Source organism: Mustela putorius, unplaced genomic scaffold (genome assembly GCF_011764305.1).
Source record: "Mustela putorius furo isolate JIRA1106 unplaced genomic scaffold, ASM1176430v1.1 tig00000242_pilon_pilon_pilon, whole genome shotgun sequence".
Classification (NCBI taxonomy): domain Eukaryota; kingdom Metazoa; phylum Chordata; class Mammalia; order Carnivora; family Mustelidae; genus Mustela; species Mustela putorius.
In genome coordinates this window covers 16,020,959-16,040,737 of record NW_025421325.1, presented here as the reverse complement: position 1 = coordinate 16,040,737, position 19,779 = coordinate 16,020,959, and the positions used below count along the sequence as shown (strand labels likewise).

Genomic DNA, 19,779 nt, shown 5'->3' with positions numbered 1-19,779 from the left:
TTATGATCTCACAAAAGCTGGAAAAGATACAGAGGCCAGCTCAATTGCATAGTCTCTGCACCTTGCTCAAACCCCCAGGGTGGAGTGAGAAAGAATAAGAGCTGGTTGTTTGATCCAGCCCAGCATCCTTCTGTTTGCTGGCTCGTGGTAACGCAAGCAGAATTCCTTTGCTGCAGGGTCAGGGGTGAATCTGCAAGACCCTGCATCCAGCCCAGCTGGGAGCTGCAGAGAGGAGGGAGCAGGAGTGAAGACGGTAGGAGCCAATCCCAGACCTCCGCCTCACACACTGCCTCATCTGGGACCTGATGGTGCAGAAGGGACCATGGGAGGAGGTCTCATGTGTTCCCTGAATAAGACCTAGTGATGGAATCCCCCATTCAGAAGAGTGCTCTTGGATACCTCATAACTCCTCCTCCTTACAAGACCTGGTCTTTTGTAAATGATGAGGAGAAGGATGCCCAAAATAGGCAAAGGGAGCCAAATTTCCAAGTGGGTGCTTAAGAATTGTGCTACTTTTGTCCTGGGAAGTGTGTGTGGGGTGGAGGTATGTGCAAGCTGATCATGACAACCGAATTCCTGGGAGATGTCTGTCGAGGGCATTTTTTTACAAGTATGCCTCAGGATGCCTGGGTGGCTCAGTGGGTTAAGAGTCTGCCTTTGGCTCAAGTCATGATCTTGGGGTCCTGGGATTGAGCCGCACATTGGAGGGGGGAGTCCCTGCTCAGCGGGGAGCCTGCTTCTCCCTCTACCTCAGCCTCTTCCCCTGCTTGTGCTCTTTCTCTCTCAAATAAATAAAATAAAATAAAATAAAATAAAATAAAAAAAACAAAATAAAATTATGCCTCAAAATCCAGAGGCAATAAAAGAAAAAAAAGAGATTCATTTGACTGCTGAAAATGCTTTTGCATGATCAAAAAAAGTCATTGGCAAACTGGGAGAAAATATTGACAGTACATATTATATAGATAAAGTGCTAATATGGAATGAATTCAGTAGTCACAGGTTACAAAATCAATGTATAGAAATCTACTGCATTTTTCTTTTAAATGTAGGCTCCACACAGACTGGAACTTGAACTCATGACCCTGAGATTGAAACCTGAGCTGAGATGACAAGCCACCCAGGCACCCCTGCTGCATTTCTATACACTAATAATGAAGCAGCAGGAAGAGAAATTAAGGAATCAATCCCATTTACAATTGTGCCCAAACCAGGAGGATACCTGGGAATGAACCTAACCAAAGAGGTGAAAGGCCGATACTCTGAAAACCCTAAAACCCTGTTGGAAGAAACTGAGGAAGACACAAAGAAATGGAAAGACCTTCCATGTTCATGGATTGGAAGAATAAATATTGTTAAAATGTCTATACCAGCCAAAGCAATCTACACTTTTAATGCAATCCTTATCAAAATACCAAGAGCATTTTTCACAGAACTAAAATTAACAATCCTAAAATTTGTATGAAACCATGAAAGACCCCGAATAGTCAAAGCAATCTTGAAAAGAAAAACAAAACTGGGATTATCACAAAGCTATAGTAATCAAGACAGTATGGTACTGGCAAAAAAACAGACACACAGACCAAAGGAACAGAACAGAAAACCCAGAAATAAACCTACAATTATATGGGGTCAATTAATTTTTGACAAAGGAGGAAAGAATACGCAATCAGAAAAAGAGTCACATCAACAAATGGGAAAACTGGACAGCTCTTCTAAAAGAATGAAACTGGACCACTTTCTTACACCATACACAAAAATACATTCAAAACGGATTAAAGACTTAACTGTGAGATCTGAAATCATAAAAATCCTAGAAGAGAGCCCAGGCAATAATTTCTCTGACATTGGCCATGACACATCTTTCTAGATTTGTCTCCTGAGGCAAGGAAAACAACAGCAAAAATAAATTATTGGGACTACATCGAAATAAAAACTTCCGCATGGCGAAGGAAACAATCAGCAAAAGTAGAAAACAACCTACAGAATGGGAGAAGATATTTGCAAATGACATATAAGATAAAGGATTAGTATCCAAAATGCATAAAGAATGTATCAAGTATGTACTTATAATGTGTAAGTATGTAATGTATAATGTATAAAGAATGTACTCAATACCCAAAATATGAATAATGCAATTAAAAATGGGCAGAACACATAAACAGACATTTCTCCAAAGGAGACATCCAGACGGACAATAGACACAAGAAAAGATGCTCAACATCACTCATCAGCAGGGAAATGCAAGTCAAAACCACAATGAAATATCACCTCATACCTGTTGGAATGGCTATTATCAAGAAGACAAGAGGTAACAAGTGTTGGGGAAGATGTGGAGAAAAGGGAACACTTGTGCACTGTTGATGGGAATGCAAACTGTTGCAGTCACTGTGGAAGAGTATGGAATTTCCTCAAAAATCGCCCAACTGTGGAAAGAGCCAAGATGCTTTTCAACCGTGAATGGCTAAAGAAGATATGGTCCATATATGCTATGGAGTATTATGCCTCCATCAGAAAGGATGAGTACCCAACTTTTGTATCAACATGGATGGGACTGGAGGAGATTATGCTGAGTGAAATAAGTCAAGCAGAGAGAGTGTAGTATCATATGGTTTCACTTACTTGTGGAGCATAAGGAATAACACAGAGGACACTGGGAGATGGGAGAGGAGAAGGGAGTTGGGGGAAATTGGAGGAGGAGACAAACCATGAGAGTCTGTGGACTCTGAGAAACAAACTGAGGGTTTTGGAGGGAAGGGAGTGCGGGGTTGGGTGAGCCTGGTGGTGGGTATTAAGGAGGGCACATATTGCATGGAGCACTGAGTGTGGTGCATAAACAATGAATCTCCAAACACTAAAAAAAAAATAAAATAAAATTAAGTTGTTAAAAAAAAGAAAAAAAATACAATTATGCTATGACCTTATGCTCCAGTAATCACATTACTGGGTATTTACCCCCAATATAGAAAAACACTAACTCAAGGGGATACATGCATCCTGATATTTATTACAGCATTATTTATAATAGCCAAATTATGGAAACAGCTCAAACATCCATTGAGAGATGAATGAATAAAGAAGATGTGATATACATATCATGGAATATTATTCAGCCATAAAAAGAATGAAATCCTGCCATTTGTAGCAACATGGATAGACCAGAGAGTATAATGCTAAGAGAAATAAGTCTACCAGAGAAAGACAAATGCCATATGTTTTCATTTGTATGTGGCATTTAAGAAATAAAACAAATGAGGTGTTCCTGGGTGGCTCAGTTGATTAAGCATCTGACTTGAGCTCAGGTCATGATTTCAGGGTCCTGGGAATGAGCCCCACGTTGGGCTCCCCACTCAGAGGGGAGCCTGCTCCTCCCTCTCCTTCTCCCTCTGTCCCCCAACTCGTGTGCTCTCTCTCAAATAAATTAAACAAAATCTTTTTTTTTTTAAGAAAGAGGTCCCCTAAACAAATGAAAAGATGTTCAACTTTATTCACAAGATAAATGAGATTTTTGATTTTTAAAGAATTTCTATTTATTTTTTTTAGAGGTGGGGGAGGGACAGAGGGAGAGGGAGTGAGAGAATCTTAAGGCTGCTCCATGATGAGCACAGAACCTGACGTGGGGCTCAGTCTCACAACCCTGAGATCATGATCTGAGCCGACATCAAGAGTCAGACACTTAAGTGACTGAGCCACCCAGATGCTCCACAGTAAATGCAATTTAAAACTATGATGTGAAATCATTCTCACCTGTCAGATTGGCAATAATGCGGAGGTTGACAATATACTCCACTAGCCAGGCTATGGGGAGTTGGGGTGGGGATGCATATGGTCCACACCTGGCGGAGGGGAATTTAACATATACATTTGCCCTTCAACCCCACAATCACACTTCCATGAATTTATCCATAACATACACCTCCAACAATCTGAAAACATATATAACACAGCTATTCATGGCGGGATTATTTGAAATTGCAAAAACTGTCTTGTACTGCAAGAACTACCTAAATGTTCAACTATGGGCAATTGGTTAATATACTATAGTTATACATACACAGTGGGACTCTCTGCAGCTATACAAATGAATAAGAAAATCTCTATTCACTGACATGGAGTCATTTCGAGGGCATATTAAATAAAAAACAGCAAAGTGCAGAGAAGCATATGTAATATGCTACCTTTTTTTAAGAAAGAAGCAAAAATAAGACAACATGCATATATCTGCTTATCACGAATTTGCTTTTATACTTTATCTAACCTATAGTGTTACCGTCAGCCAACGCTCCCCTCTGCAGATTTCCTTTACTCTCTGGCACAGGAGCCAATCTAAAGTCAATGTGTTGCATTTCGTTGTCTTGTCTCTTTCACCTTTATTGACTTTCATGACTGATATTTTTGGAAAGGACAGCCCCTTCCCACATACTTTTTAAGGTAACCATCCTCACTTTATGTTCTTCTCATGCTTGCTCCTGATTGGATTGGGGTTATGTGTTCTTGGCCAATAAACTGCACACACAATGGTGTGTCCTGCTCCAGCTGTCACATCTGGAGGCACGCAGAGGTGATGTTCATTTTGATCACCTGGCTGAGGTGTTGCCTGGTTTCTCCGTGAAGTAATTACTAGGGTTTTCCCCTTCCCTCAGACTAAAAAGTCATCTGTAAGGAGACACGTGTGTACTGCTCTTCATAAAAATTTACCCTAAAGGTAGTATCTGTTTATGATTCTTTACGGTGATGGCTGCAAAGTGCTGATTTTCCAACCCCAGGACTACTACAAGAAACATCCCTTCCTTTTTTCCTCCCCAGCTGCTTAGAACTCCGCCACCATCATAAACAACACAGTAACCATCCAGACTAGGAAGTTCATGACCAACTGACTACTTCAGCGGAAACAAATGGCCACTGATATTCTTTATCAGGAAAGGCAACCGTATCTAAGACAGAAATTCAGGGAAAATGTAGCCAAAATGTACCAGACCACACCATACATCTTCTTGGTATTTGATTCAGAACCCATTTTGGTGGTTGTACGACAGAGGGGGATTTCCTTGACTTTTGCCAGGTGCCAGGGGAACTACCAGTCTGGGACCACAGCAGTTTGAGTAATTAAATTGGGTTGCCTAAGTATGCACAAGGAATGTAAACTGGACTCCGGGCCCATGTGAGGGCAAGCCTGCATTTAGCTGGCACAGCACTTTCCACTCTCTGGACTCTCTAGAGACATCCAGTTTCCTAGTCGCTCTCTGGCAGGTACATCCCCCTTCCTCCAACCTCTTGCTCCTCTCCTTCCCTTTTTTCCAAGAAGCAGATTAGATGTGGGGGAGTTTGAAAAGCTTTAGCCAGAGGTATGGGCATTGACCCATCAGAAAAGACTGGGGGGAAACACACAAACCAACAAAATAATGGCTATTCCAGGGTTTCACAGGGTGACACAATGTGGCAGGCTTTCTTGTGGGGGTCTTCAGGTCCACTGTCCCCCTCTTTGTGCCATTCGCAGCCTTGTTCCTCCTACTCCCAAGACTCTAGGTTCCAGACACCCAGATTCTGTCTTTGTTGACCCGCGGGTTTCAGCTCCTAATTGGGATTTTTTTTCTTGGTCTTCAGAACTTCCTCAGTTTTCTTTCAACTTCAGCTATGCATTTGGCCATTCGCTTGGTATTTACTACATAAGCTTCATAACCCAAGCATATTTTAAGCTGGGGACCCTAAGGGTAAAAGCATGAAGTTCTGTTTTTCTTTCTTCCTTTTTTTAATGTGTTCAAAATTGGGGGCCTGTCTTGTGGCAATCTTCACAACAACCCTATACACTTTAGAGTCTAAGGGGTGCCTCGGTGGCTCAATCATTAAGCGTCTGCCTTTGGCTCACTCATGTCATGATTCCAGGGCCCTGGGATCAAGCCCCATGTAGGGCCTTGGGCTCCCTCCTCAGCGGGAAGCCTGCTTCTCCCTCTCCCACTCCCCCTACTTGTGTTCCCTCTTCCACTATCTCTCCTTCTCTATCTAACAAATAAGTAAAATCTTTAAAGTATCACTTCTATGGACAAAAAGACTGAAGTTCAGAAAAGTGAAGAATGTTGCTTAACAGCACACAGAATGTGCGGTGAAGCTGAGATCTGAATTCGGAAATCTTTTCTGCCATGCCTACTGCCTTCTCAGAGAAAAGAGCAAAGGTCCCACAGGTGCCAAGAAACCTGGCTTCTGTAACGAGTGAGTGGCTAGAAGTGCTAACCCTAGGGGGCTGGTGCTAACTGAGCATGTGATGGGGGCTCATGGGCTCTGGCCATGACCTTGAGGCAGCTGAGTGGCCTGGAGACCTCATTTTCCAAACGCTGTGCAGTTGTGACCACTGATCAAAAAGGGAGCCAAGAGGCAAAGTGGGCAAGGACCCTAGGTAAGTAAAGGAGCCGAGAATGAGCTCAGGAGGTAAGGGATGAAGATGAACCCAAGTTAAAGATGCCATCATCATTGCCAGGAATGCCTTCTGCTTGTCCTCTAGGTCACAGCTTAGATGTCACTTCCTCAGTGGCCTTCCTTGAGCTTCCCAACTGGACCCATCCCTTGTTAGAGATAACTTGGGCATGGTCTGTGTCCTCCTGCTGTAGAAGGCAATCTATCTCTTATTATTTATTCAGCAGCTCTTTTCCCCAGTGTTTAAATCTGAGGGCAGGGAATGTGCCTGTCTTGTTCTCTGCTTTACCCAAAGACCCGAGGGCAGTGGATGGCACTGAGAAATTGCTCAACAAACACAATTGTAAATGAATCTATGATTTTACACTATGCTTCCCAGTCCTAAGCTGGTCTATGCTTGATGTGGGATCCACGGGAAGCTTGGTCAAGAGACCAAGGTTAGTGTCCCACTTTCAAAGATGGAGTCAATCCAGGGGACAGGGCGGAAAGCTGAGCTCATATCCAATATTGCCTTTGGTCCTTACGGCTAGCCTGAGAGAGAAACAGGGTGGGAAGTCATTCTCCCCATTTTACAGGTGAGGAAACTGAGTTGAGGGCAGGGGGTTATGTTTTCATGCCTGGCTAGTCACAGAGCCAGCCACTGGCAAAACCTCCTGAATTCTGGCTGTTTTCCTCTCCCCAATAATGGACAGCAGGGAGCCACTCTCTGATGGAGCTAGTGGGCTCTTGTGAGTGTGTGTGTGTGCGGACTGGGGTCTTGGGAGTGGGAGAAGGAGGTCTATATGGCAGGTACCACTATGAGGCAGATCCCCTCATCAATAACCCGAGAAATCAATCTTTCCAGCCCCTCTCTGTGTCTCAGGCTGCCATCCTGTTGTCAATCTGCCAATTGTTTATGAGGGTAACTATGCCTGCGGGGTATCAGGGTTCCCATCCCTTTCCCATAAACATAAGCCGTAAGCTCAGATCCCTTGGTGCCTTCCGCGCTCCCCTCTGACCAACACCTCACCCTAAGCAGCCGTGCCTACCCAGCCCCAGATGATCTCAGCCGGAACCAAGCCGTGTGCTGTCGGATGGACCGCAGCCGTGGTCCCCGGGGGAAGTATTCCTTCCATCTGTTGGAGCAGAAATGCCTTCTAGGCCTTCCTGCCCCTGTTTCTCATTTCTCCCCACCCCTTGATGGTGCTTCTCTGCAGTCCCTCAGGACTCGGCCTCCTCCCTGTTCTGGCTCCAAGGCCAATTTCATCACTTCGCTCTTTGTAGCCTTTGCAAGGGAGCTGGGAGGACTTAAATCAAGCGAGGCTGACACTGACCTTCAGCAAACACCGCCCCCCAACAAAAGCACACAGCTTTGTCATCACTCTGCTCTCCCACTGAGCACCCCCCCCCCCGGCAAATTGGCAATCATTAGTGAGTGGGAATTAAGAAAGACCCCGTTCCGGTACTTTGCAGCCCACAGGCAGGGAAATGACAGTTGCCAGCCCGGAACTTGGCTCTCTGCAGATGAGGGGTTCACAAGCATTTGGCACTGTTCCTTCTGTTGACATCTCAGCTCTGTAGCTCACGCCCTCCCTGATCCCCAAAGGGGTCTCCTCCTTTCTCTAATCCTTTGGACTTCCTATTCACTGGCCCTGAGCCATGGGCCTTGGGGACCCCTAATTTACCTATGTCTGGAGTGCTCTAGCAACTCTCCACTTTACCCCTGTTCATGTTAATGGGAACATAATCCAAAGCATTTGGGAGGCTTTTATAAGCCAAACCCTTTGCGAGTACAGGCTCATTATATTCACATTACACCAAGATTATTCCGGTTGGGGACAGAAGAAGAAACAGACGGAAAGCACTGAGAAAATCTTGGCTTCAGGATCCAGAGGCTGTGATTGATCAGAGGATGATTGATTAGACAGGAGTCTGTACTCCGTCCTCGAGCAGGGCCAAGTGGAGTGGATAGAGACAGGAAACGACTTTCCTCCCCCTCTCGGTCTCCCATGCCTTGTGCTGAGATCTGACTTAGTATTGGATATACCAGCTTTCCAAACAGTTTTCAGAGATAGGGAGTGTGGGAAGGAGCTGACAAGCTGCAGAGCCCATTTGTGGTTCCTGAAAGTCCGGGGATCTGAAGGCAGATCCAAGCGCACGTACACACGGCTCACAGGGCCGCATACAGACTTCTCCATCCAGGCCTGACATCTGTTTACATATCCTTGAGGTCTGAAATCTTCCTCCAGCCTTGGTCAGCCCCGGGCTGATCATGGAGTGGGTGTTCAAGAAAGATGGGGTTTGCTGACTCTATGAGAAGGTTTGCATCCCTAGTTAATTCTCAACTTCCGCTGTCTCGATTAAGAGGTCATTTTTATTAAAAAATAAATATTAATGACTTCAAATATGGTTTAAATTTGGTCTATTCTTAGTTCTCTATGATTAGGGAGTGCTGGGGAGTGCAAACGCTTTGAGGATGCAAAGGCTTAAAAGCAGGCGGAACCTAGTGTTTGAATTGAAAAAGAACGAAGCAGAAGCCGGAATGCACAGGAGAATGTCGGGTCTGCTTTCCCTGTCTCTCTCAGAACTAGAACAAGGGATAGGATATTCCTCTCCTAAAGCTAAAAGGCCTCTCTTAGGGGGCATGGGTATTTTTTCCCAGTGGTGTCCCAATTAAAAATCTTAGAATACCAGCAGCATCTTACAGCCCTCTAAAATAAGGCTGCGACTCTTCCCTGTGCCATACATGTTATCCGTGACACTGAGTATGTCTGGTAATAGCGAAAACTGAGGGGACCTGTATGTCAGACGTGGTGGGCTGCCAGGTGTCTGCAGTGGCTGAAGGAGAGGCCGTATTGCAAGCCATGGACACCTGAAGGGAGACTGCGTGTCCAGAAAGGGAAATAGACTCCATCGTGTTCTTTCTTTCCTTCCCGTTCCCATATTGCTGACTCCAGGATAAATTGTGACAAGAAGGGTAGGCTTGGCAAAGGACACTGGAGAAGCGATGACAATGCCTGGATGGTAAGTCTTTGGGAAGGCCCCTCTCTCACAGCAAACTTGGGACAGCAAGCTGTTCCAGTTAGCAAACATCTAAGCCAGTTTCTGCCTCCCCCGGTCCAGAGGTGCCAAGGATTTACATCTGTCACAAGGGAATATGCCAGTCACGGTGATAAAGAAGCCAGGCCTGTGAAAGATATACCAAAGGCACCACCAGGCTTCATCTAGTGCTCTCTACTCAAAGTCCAGGCAGTGTGCTTAAAACAAACAAACAAACAAACAAACAATCCAACAGCCTTCGAAAGCCAAAGTTGAAAGCTCAGACTCACTGAAGACTGGAAAGAGCATTTGTTCCTTTCATTCCTAAGGTCATAATAGCCGACTCAGATATCAGAAGGATAGCCACAATAGAAACCACTTTTTTTTTTTTTTTTTAAAGCTTCTGCTCCCACAGAGCCACGTAGAAAGTGTGATCAAAGGTGCGTGTCTTGGCACATTGTTAGGCGTGACTGCTGACTCTGTCGGGGTTGAACTTAGTTCCCTTCCCCCGGGGGAGGTGGAAAACCGCCCGGACCTGTGAACCAACAGCTAACTGGCCTGTGGTTGCCGATGCCGGCTTTCTCTTGGTTGACCAAAAATATGGAGTTAATTCACTCCTCAGCCTTTCTGGGACTGCAATCTTCCGTCAGAGTCAGCAAGGGGGAGAGATTCGAGGAACTGAATAAAAGGGCTTTCTTTGGGAACTTCAAGGAACATATTTTGATGATTATCTTCTATGGAGTTCACAGAGTGGGTTTTCAAAACAGCCAATTGGGTCGGCAAAAATAAAGATTTCAGAGTCTTCTCAGGAGCCAATGCTATATTTAAAGTTACAAAATAGCTATAGTTTAAGATTTCAGAATGCTATAATTAAGGTTGCAAAATTGTTTTCATTAGAACCCTCCCGCCATTGCCCCCACCCCACAGGCTTCCTCTGTGGACACATCTACAGTCTGGGGGGAATCAGTCTGCCCCTCTCTGCTCTAATGGATCTGGTCCTTCCCTTTCAGATTCTCCTGCTCTTCCAGTGGTCATGATCTGCTTCCTTGTAACAATCACCTCCTTTCTGCTCCTTCGTTCCTAAACTCCCATTCAATGCTCTGGGACAGGTTTTCTCTCTCCTCCTGCCACCTCCGTCTGAATCCTCTGAGCCAGCGCGCAGCCTGCCTTCCACTGTGCTCCTGGTCACCACAAAGGCTGAGGGGAAACTGGCCCTTTCTCCTAAGCCCTCTCTGTTCCCAGTGACTTTCCTCCCCTTTCTTACCCTCTGTGTTTCCGGAAGGAGCACTCAGCCTCTGGGGGGCGCAATTCTTCGTTAGGCAGCATTTACCCACGCTGTGCAGACTTTGGCATCCTAAATGTCAGCAGCCATCCCTGGTCAATGTGATAATTTCAAATGCCGACCCCATTTCTAGACACCACTTCAAGGGGTGTTGTAACCTCCAGTCGAGAAGACGACCCTCCTCGTTATCCACTCCATGCAAGAGACCCAACCCTCCCCCACCATCACATACATATTGGTCCTCCTTTGTGCAGACAGTAGCTCCTCCCCTTGAACCCACAAATCCCATGGGAATGGTGGAGAGGCATAGGGATCACCAGTTCCTTGGTCTCTGTTGACATTTCTGGATCTTTGAACCCCTCACTCTCCCCGTGTTTCACTGTTTGAAGTCCCTGTTCTCTTTCTCATGGGGATCCTCTTCCCTTTCTCAGCTTCATGTGCAAACTAGACTCACAAGCTGTTGTGGAAACCCAACGAGGTGACAAATGACAAGTACCTGGCACACAGTGAATACTGATAAATGGTAGCTGTCATTTTTATTGGGGTTCTTTTTCAATCCTACTGGAATTGTTACTATCATTTATTGTCCTTTCTCAGTGCCACTTATTCTCAGGACCGATTTCCAACTTTCATGAAACCCATTTTTCAGGGTGTCTGGGTGGCTCGGTCAGTTAAGCATCCAACTCTTGATTTCGGCTTAGGTCACGATCTGAGGGTTGTGAGATCGAGCCCATTGTTGAGCTCTGCGCTTGGTGTGGGACCTCCTTGGGATTCTCTTTCTCTCTCTCTCTCACCCTCTGTCCCTCCCCATCACACACAAAAGAAAGGAAGGAAGGAAGGAAGGAAAAGAAACCTATTTTTCAAACTATGTCCTATGCAACACTTTGGAATTCCAAATTACTCTTTGTGAAAAAAAAGTTCTTTGATCAAGTAAGTCTAGAAAATGCTGCATACACTATTTACCATCTTAGAAACTCACATTAATATAGTGAAGATATAGACAAGTCCCACAAAAAAAAAAAGCCTGCTTCAATCTGTGTTTATTTTTATGTTTCTTAAACATTTGATTGTAGAACTTCCTGACATGCTTAAAAAAAATAAAAATAAACCCCATGGAACCGGTATTCAGGTATCGAGTTGGCTATTATGACCTTAGGAATGAAATGCACCAGCTTCGGGGAACACTGTTCTGGATAAGCCCATTGCCTGGGCTGGATTACTTTTTTATCCTGTCTCCTCCCATCAACTTTAATGGAGAAAACATTTGTTGAAAGTCCCTTGGTTCTCTGGACCTTGGGGCTCCTAGACCCAGGATCTATGGGTCTCCTCTCTGCCTCAAACACAGCTCAGCCTCTGCAGCAGAAAGCTCCCTGCCGGTCCATCTGCAGGGTCTCCAGGACCATTCCCACTGCTCTTCCCACTCCCCGCTGCACTAAGCCTTTTTACTCCTTACTCCATCCTGCCATCAGTGGAGCCCCCCCGGATAAGCTTCAGCTTGCTGGAGCCGTTACCTTTCTCTTCCGGCCCTTGCGCCTTCAGCCCCTCAGCCTGTTTTCTCTGCACTGCTCAGGGGAAACCCAGCAGGGTTGGAGAGGAGCCCTTTGGGGAGCTGAGAGTGGTGTGGAGTTGCCTTCAGCCAAGTCCTGGCCCCTGGATCGTCGCCACCACTCCTCCTCTTCTCAGCCCGCTATTCCCCAAAGATGAACTCACTTCCTCCTTTCCTGAAAAGATCAAAATTCTCCACCTTCAGGTGTTACACCTCAGACCCCATGGGAATGAAGGGCCTGCTGTGCCTGTGGAACAGTGTGGCACTCTGTTTCCAAACTTCAGATGAGCGTGCCTTTGGACTCCCCAAACCCTCTTCTAGGAGCTTCTTCCTCAGGGGATACTTACACCATGAGACAAAGATGGATGTGTAAGAATGATCACTGCATGCTATGCTAAATCCAAGGAAAAACGTAAATGACTCAAATGCCCATCAAGAAGGGGTTGGTTAAATAAATGATCGAAAGGCATATATGGACTATTATGCAACCATTTAAAAAATAGTGCAGATCTCTATTTTTGGCCCAGGGACGATATCTATGTTCTATTGTTGAATTTTTTAAAGAACATATAAAGAGGGATGCTTGGGGGGCTCAGTCAGTTGGACATCTGATGACTTCAGCTCAGGTCATGATCCAGGGTCCTGGGATTTAGTCCCACATCTGGCTCCTTGCGCAGTGGGGAGCATGCTTCTCCCTCTGCCTGCTGCTCCCCTGGTTTGTGCTTGCTCTCCCTCTCTCTCTCTGACAAATGGGCAAAACTTTAAAAAAAAAATACATATACTGAATAACATGGAAAGTATAGTCTTATCCATATGAAAAAAAAAAATCTGTGTGCAAACACACCCAGAAAGATTTCTGGAAGAATGCTCTTCCAAATCTTGTCAATTTTTTTTTTTTTTTTTTAAGGAGTAGGAATTCACATAAATACTTTTTCTTTCCCGCGTTACTAAATTTTTCAAAAATTTTCCTAAAGCATATGTACTATAAAATGATTAAATGTAACAAGTCTATGTCTACTCTTCAACTCTTCCTGAAATCCTCTCCAAGGTGCGCCAACTTCTAATGCTCTTTCTCCACAGGATTCCTACCGAATCCACTGTATAGACCTGTCATCTGATTGGTATCTTCTTCTCCCTTCATTATCTGGTTTTCCTCTTAAGTGTGTCTGTCTTGTCTGCCTCAGGGCAGAAACCACTGGAGTATGGGGCAACATCCCAGAATATAGAATAGCTTAGCTTAGGGTTCAGGTGGACGTGAAGGTATCTCATCTGAGCCTTGAAGGAGGTCTCTGCAGGTCTCCAGCGAGAGGTGTTATCCTCTTTGTAATAGGTGTCCAGAGCCCAGTGTTGTAAACCTGGCTGCACCAGCCTCTCCCCATGTGTCAAATCCACATGGCTGGGTGAGATTGTTCAGGAATGGGTGCCCCCTAAAAACCAGAGGCTCCACAGCTGCTACCAGGGTCATCCAGAAGAGGAGCAGCAAAGGCGGGAGAGAGGGAAAGAACCAGTTCCAGCAAAGGGTAAGCTCCTTGAGAGAAAGGATGTGGAGCCCTTCTTTGCATCTTCCTTGGCCCTTAGGTACAGATAGACATACAAACTCTGACATACGGCAGATGGTCAGTAAATGTGAAATAGAAGCACAAGTCTTTACTGGAGACCAACATTAGGTTCTGGGAATCCCATGATGTTCCTCTTTAAGGATTTCAGCGTAATGGGGGACTCAGATTTACACACTGGCGGATGTAGTGGATACCTCCTAAGTGACAGCCACCGGGAGAGAGTGAGGCGAGAAGAAGGCAGCCAGGGTCACCATATTCATTCACCTCTCATTCTAACACTACTCTGTGGGTTCCACAGTCTTATTCAGAGAGAAAAATAGATAAAGATCAATAGATAGCTGGATAGATAGAAATGTATATATACCCAGTATATAGAGTGGAATATTATGTGGCCACGAAAAAGGGTGCAACCTTGCCACTTGCAACAACATGGATGAAACCAGAGAATATTATGCTAAGTGACTGAGAAAGACAAATACCAGCAGACTGAGAAAGACAAATACCATATGATTTCACTTATACATGGAATCTAGGGGGAAAAAAACAACCAAATGAATAAACAAAGAACAGAATCAGATCTATAAATACAGAGAAGAGACAGATGGTTGCCAGAAGGGAGGTGGGGGGGGGCTGGCAAAATGGGTGAAGGGGAGTAGGAGATACGGGCTTTCAGTTACAGAGTGAGTAAGTCCTGAGCAGAAAAGACACAGCACAAGGAACAGAGCTGATGATATTGTAACAGTGCTGCAGGGTGACATGGCTGTTACACTTTTTGGTGAGCACAGCTCTGTCCTAAGCCTGAAACTAAGTTAACAGTGTGTGTCAACATGACTCAAATAAAATAAATAAATAAGCGCACCCTATCAGAAGGAGAAACCACAGAGGAGGATGTTAGAGCTGGAACGAGCATTAAAGATGATCCAATGTATTTGCCGAGGAGGTGGCCGGAGAGCATCAATGACTCCATTATAGCTACGAGCTTATAAAGCTGGTGGGTGAGAGGGCTCCCTCTAACCTTGGGCTTCAGCGCTCACAACACATGTACACACCCATGCACCTGCTAACCGAAACACAAGCAAACACGGGCAGCGTCTATGTGAGTGATGAGGAGCCCGGTCCGTCCCACTGCTGGACTCGCAGGCCTCACACCTAGCACAGCTGCCTGTCCTCCAGGAAACTTGCTAAGCTATTCCAGCGAACACCTGCTGAGAAGCAGAATTCTTTTTTCTCTCAAATTAGCTTTGGGATGTGAGTCTTCGAGTATCAAAATGACCCCAGCTGGAGGGGAAGGTCAGCAGTGCGTCCACACACATGTGCACGCGCATGTGTGTGTGTGTGTGTGTGTGCCCGAGGGTTTGGAACTAATCCCCATCATCCGAGCCCTCAGGTCCCCCCCAAAAAGTGAGCTGTTTAATGCCTCTTTACACCCTACCACATCAGCTCCTTTTCTTTTAGAATCAGGTTCCTTCTAGCAGCCATGGTCTGAGGATGGGGGTCAGGCTTTCAAAGGGGGCACAGTCTACCCACTTGTGATTGGATACAATCTCCTCTGCTAAGCGGCACCTGGTAGATTTTCCTGAGATCACAGGGCTGTACTCTGCAGCCCTTTCTCTGCCTGTCCACACTTTTGTCCATGGAGTGTGGGCACTGGTCTCTGATTCTGTAGGGAGGGGCTGTTCCTCCTACGCTGGGAGAACAGCAGGGTGTGACTCTGCCCTGTATATGGCAGCTGAGGACAAGTCTCCCAGGGGCACAGATCTGCTCGTGCGGTGGGCCTGCTTCCAACCATCTCTCCACCGAGTCACTTCCGCTCCCCAAATGGTCCTCAGGCTTAGAGTTCCTGGGGGCTGGGTCACGTTACGTCAGGACATGAGGGGCCTCAGGGACCACCCAGGAGGAGTACGGGGCCCAGAGAGGGAAACACTTTGACCAGAGCCTCACATGGGGCCAGGAATAGAGCCCAGGTCTTTGACTCTCCAATCCCAGGGGACCAGGCTGTTCCTACAGCGTGTGGGGGTGGGGAGTTGACAGAGCTGGGAGGGCTTTCACCACAGATGTGCACAGCATCCCACAGGTGGCTGTTAACGTCTCAGACAAGCCAGTGGGAAGCTCCAAGATGGGCTGGTGGCAGCTCTATGCCCTCGGGTGCGAGAAGGGACACCTGGGGCCAGGTACCGGCCTGCATGGAAAAATGCGGCTGCCTGGGAGGCCTGGCCAGAGGCAGGCAGGCAGGCAAGCAAGCAGGCAGGAGGGGCCCTCCGGTGGAAACAGCTTGGCTGGCAGAGGAGGCCTGGCTCCTGGCCACTGGTGGCTGTGCTCCTCAGCACACGCGTTTCCTTAAGTGCCGTCCCCACCAACACCCCTCTCCCCCACAAAGCATAACATCACCGTGTTTGGCTTTGAGGGGGGAGGTGAATGTTGGCCAACAGATGTACTTCTCAGATTGGTGGGCCTTTGGAGGAGGCTTGGAAGCCGGTTCCCCTTGGGGAAGGGCCAGCCTGGAAGGGCCGCCCTGCTTTGCTGGGCACTTTACTTTTTCCGTGTGGGTGAAATCTAGTCCTGCTTCTTCAAACTCCATGATCCAAAGGCCAAATATTTGCTGTCTGCCCTGCTTTTTCCATGTCAGGTAGAGGTGGTCGCTCCTCCTGGCTCCTAGGGAGGATGAGGGAAGACCCCGTAGAGAGGTGTACTGGAAATCAAGCCTTGTCTTCCCCCGAAGCTCTGCAGCCTATGCCCCTGGGGTGTTACAAGAGATCACAGAAGGTTTCCCGGAGGCTGGAGGAAAAATACACGAGAGCTGCCCCAAAGGCCTCAATGAACAGGAATTTGGCCCCACCTGGTTGGTGAGGCTGTTGTTGAGAATGGGGAAAAGGAGGTGAGGGGAGCAGACCCTAGGAATGCCAGGAGGGAGCCCACAGACTTCCAGCCAGCCCTTTCTCCACCAAATAGTCATCCACACCAGCTTGTTCCTCTTCCACTCAGAAGACTGGAATTGCCTTGCTGGGTTTCAGAAAGCAGGTCATGTGCTCCTAACTCCCTCCTCAATGGGAGCAGGATGTCTCCACCATTTCAGAGGACTTCTGTCTCGTCTTTCCCTCACTAGATTTTCTCTTACAGTGTTTGTCAAGAATGTTGGTGAAGCCAAACCATTCTGAGTACGTGTAGCATCTTACCATCATCATTAAGGTCCAGAGCAGTGTGGGCCCCGATCCTGTGGTGAGATGTGGTCTAAGACCCTTCCAGAGACTTCTGGGTAATGACCTGCCCCAGGCCAGCTAACGGGGGTGGGTGCAGTTCTGTAAGATGTGGTAGCTGAGAGCAAGAGCTCTGTGGGCGAGGCTGCTCTCTGCAGCCAAGGGAACTCCCTGGGGTTGCTTATAAATTGCTTGTCTCATCCCAGACAGCCCAAAACATAGTGAGGCCATCCGGAAGCACAGAGGGGCCAGAGGCCAGAGGGAAGGAAGCGACAGAGAGGTAAGGGTATGTTAGCCAGTGCTCTGGCCTGGAAGTCGGGCCCTGAGCTCTGGTCCCCGTGACTAGCTGTGACTCTTAAGCAAGTTCCTTCTTCTAGCCGTAGGACCAGAAACATAACTGGTAGAGCCCAGTGCAAAACAAAAGCATGAGAGGACCCTCTTTAAAAGTTTTTACGAATTTCAAGACATTAAACCTAGTACGAGGCCTTCCGAGTGCGGGGACCTGTTGGGGGGCACAGGTTTGCATACCCATGAAGCCGCTTCCACCTGTTTGGTCTCAGTTTCTTCAACTATACAACATGTTGGCTGTATTCTGTCCGAGGTTTGCCTGTGAACCCTTTCTTCATCCCCTTCTATGTAAAGGACACCAACAGAGCTGCTTCTTCAACAACACCCGAGAGTAGAGTTTAAAGCCCTTTAGATGATCTCCAAGGTCTTTTTCAGTCCCCACATTCAACAAGTCAAAGGAGTAGGGAGGTTCTTACTGCCAGGAGCTCAGCACCTGCCTGAGAGAGGCGCTAGGGAGGAATTATTAACAAGCACAGAAGAGAGCATTCAAAACCTAAATCATCCTGTCCCGTAGGATGATTCCAATTCCTGCTGCTCCCCTAGCTTGGAAATGAGTGTTAAGACAAAGTGTGTTCTTTCCGGGGCCTCCAGAAAGCTAGGCCCAGGTATGAGCACCTGGGACCGAGTCCTGTTCTTGTGTCCATCCCAGGACCTGGTTGCAAGGGCTATGGTGGAGATGACCCAGTGCCCTCTGGAAAGCTCAGGCCTGGACCAGGGGCCCTCCCCAGCTGCTGTGTCCCTGGGAGGTCACCGGGTGGGTCAGCCAGGGTTCAGGGGTCTGGTAGGGCAAGGTCTGGGCTGAAGGACTTGGACACAACAGGTCTCTCCTGAGGAAAGGACTGAAGCTCCTGGAGGAGAGTCCTACGCCTGGCCCCGGGCGCAGAAGTCTAGGTAGGGGCTGCAGGAGCCTCTGAGATGGGTCGCCTGGATGGGGCTTTAACACGGCCAGAAAGTTGGGCTGGTGACATCTTTTTGCACTGACCGGTTAAAGGGATCAGAAACTTCTCTGGAATTTACAACTATTTGGGGGGATAAAGCAACGCAGAGTGAGAAGAGAACTGTGAAGGGGGCTGCGTGTGAACTCTCCCCCTCCTCTAAACATCAGGGCTCCCTCCGTCCTGTTCATCAACGCCTTCCGCGGGAGGATCAGAAGGGCGCGAGAGCCCAGAGCTCGCTCCGGGAGCTTCGTCCCCTCCGCAGCCTCGCCGCCGGGGTGGGGTGGGGGTGCGGGGGGCCAGCGGGGGTTCTCCTCGGCCCTCGCGCGCGCCGGGCTTACCTTTCATGGTCCCTCCTGCGGGGCCTCGGGAGCGCCCCGGGGCGGCGGCTCGAGCTGCGGAGTGGCCAGGGGTGGGGTGAAGCCGGCGGCTCCTCGGCTGGCGCCCGCTCGCCTCCCTACACGCCGCCCGCTCGAGCGCCCGGCTGCGGAGGCGGCGCGCCGAGGGGAGGGTCCGCGGGGTCGCCGCCGAGGGGCCCCGGGCCGCCCATCCTGCTGCCGCCGCCGCCCGCGCGCGCGCTTCCCGCTGGAGGCCGGCGAGGTCTGCGGCCGCCCCGCGCCCCGCGCTCCCCGCCTCCCACCTCCCCCTCGCTCGCGGGCGCGCTCCCGCCCTCCCCGTCACGCCCTGGGCCCCGGCCCAGATCCACTTCCTCGGGAGGTTCAAAACTGCCGCTGCCGGGCCTCTTTGTGCCGCCGCGGGTCCCCAACGCCGGGCCCGCCAGCTCGCCCGCCCGCCCTGAGGCCGTGGAGCCCCGGGGAGCGCGCGGGGGACCCCTCCACTCCCCTGGCAGCCGCCGCCCGCCCTGGGGGCCGCCTCGTGGCTGGGAGCAAGTCTCAGCCCCGGACGGTCTCCTCACCCGCCTGAGAGGCAGATGGACTGGGGCAACGCAGGGTCCCCGGCTTCCAGCCCCGGGTTGCCGGGGACTGTCCCCGCCTCAGCCCTGAAATTCCGCATCCCCGCCATCCCCTCAGTCCCGGGGAGGCCAGCAAGGTTGGTCACCCACGCGCTGGGTGAGTGACTTTGAGCGGCCACTCCAAGTCTCCAAACCTCGGTTTTCTGCAAGGAGAGAATTGGGCCCCAGGCGCTCCCAGATTCTGTGATTTTGTACAGTGACATCGGAGGAAGAGTGACCTCGAGTCAGGCGTTGTGACTCTTGTCTGAGGCTCTCCTCTGGGGGTCCTCACATATCATTCTTCATTAATGGAACATACCCTGGCCACCTTCCATGCACCAGCTTCTGGCCCCAGCTCTGGGAGGGTGAGGGATACTCTGTGAGGTTGCCTCTGGTGCGGAAAGCCAGCAATGAAACAAGTCAGGGTGCTGAGGTGTGATGAACACTACAACAGCGTCGTGCAGGGAGAGAGGGGACCCCAGCGTGGGGGCAACCCCGCCTAGCCTTTCCCCACATCCCCACACTTCCATGCCGACC

At 48.6% G+C, this 19,779-nt stretch overlaps 1 protein-coding gene across 1 annotated transcript in view; it reads right to left on the bottom strand.

The window, feature by feature from the left end:
- The window catches only part of SCARA3 (scavenger receptor class A member 3), a 53,540-nt gene extending 34,649 nt beyond the window's left edge, over positions 1-18,891 (bottom strand). The window contains exon 1 of the mRNA XM_004775112.3: positions 18,632-18,891. Coding sequence (XP_004775169.1) covers positions 18,632-18,638 — 7 coding nt within the window. The 5' untranslated portion in view covers positions 18,639-18,891. The remainder of the gene's footprint in view (positions 1-18,631) is intronic.
- Between the last annotated feature and the right edge of the window lie 888 nt (positions 18,892-19,779).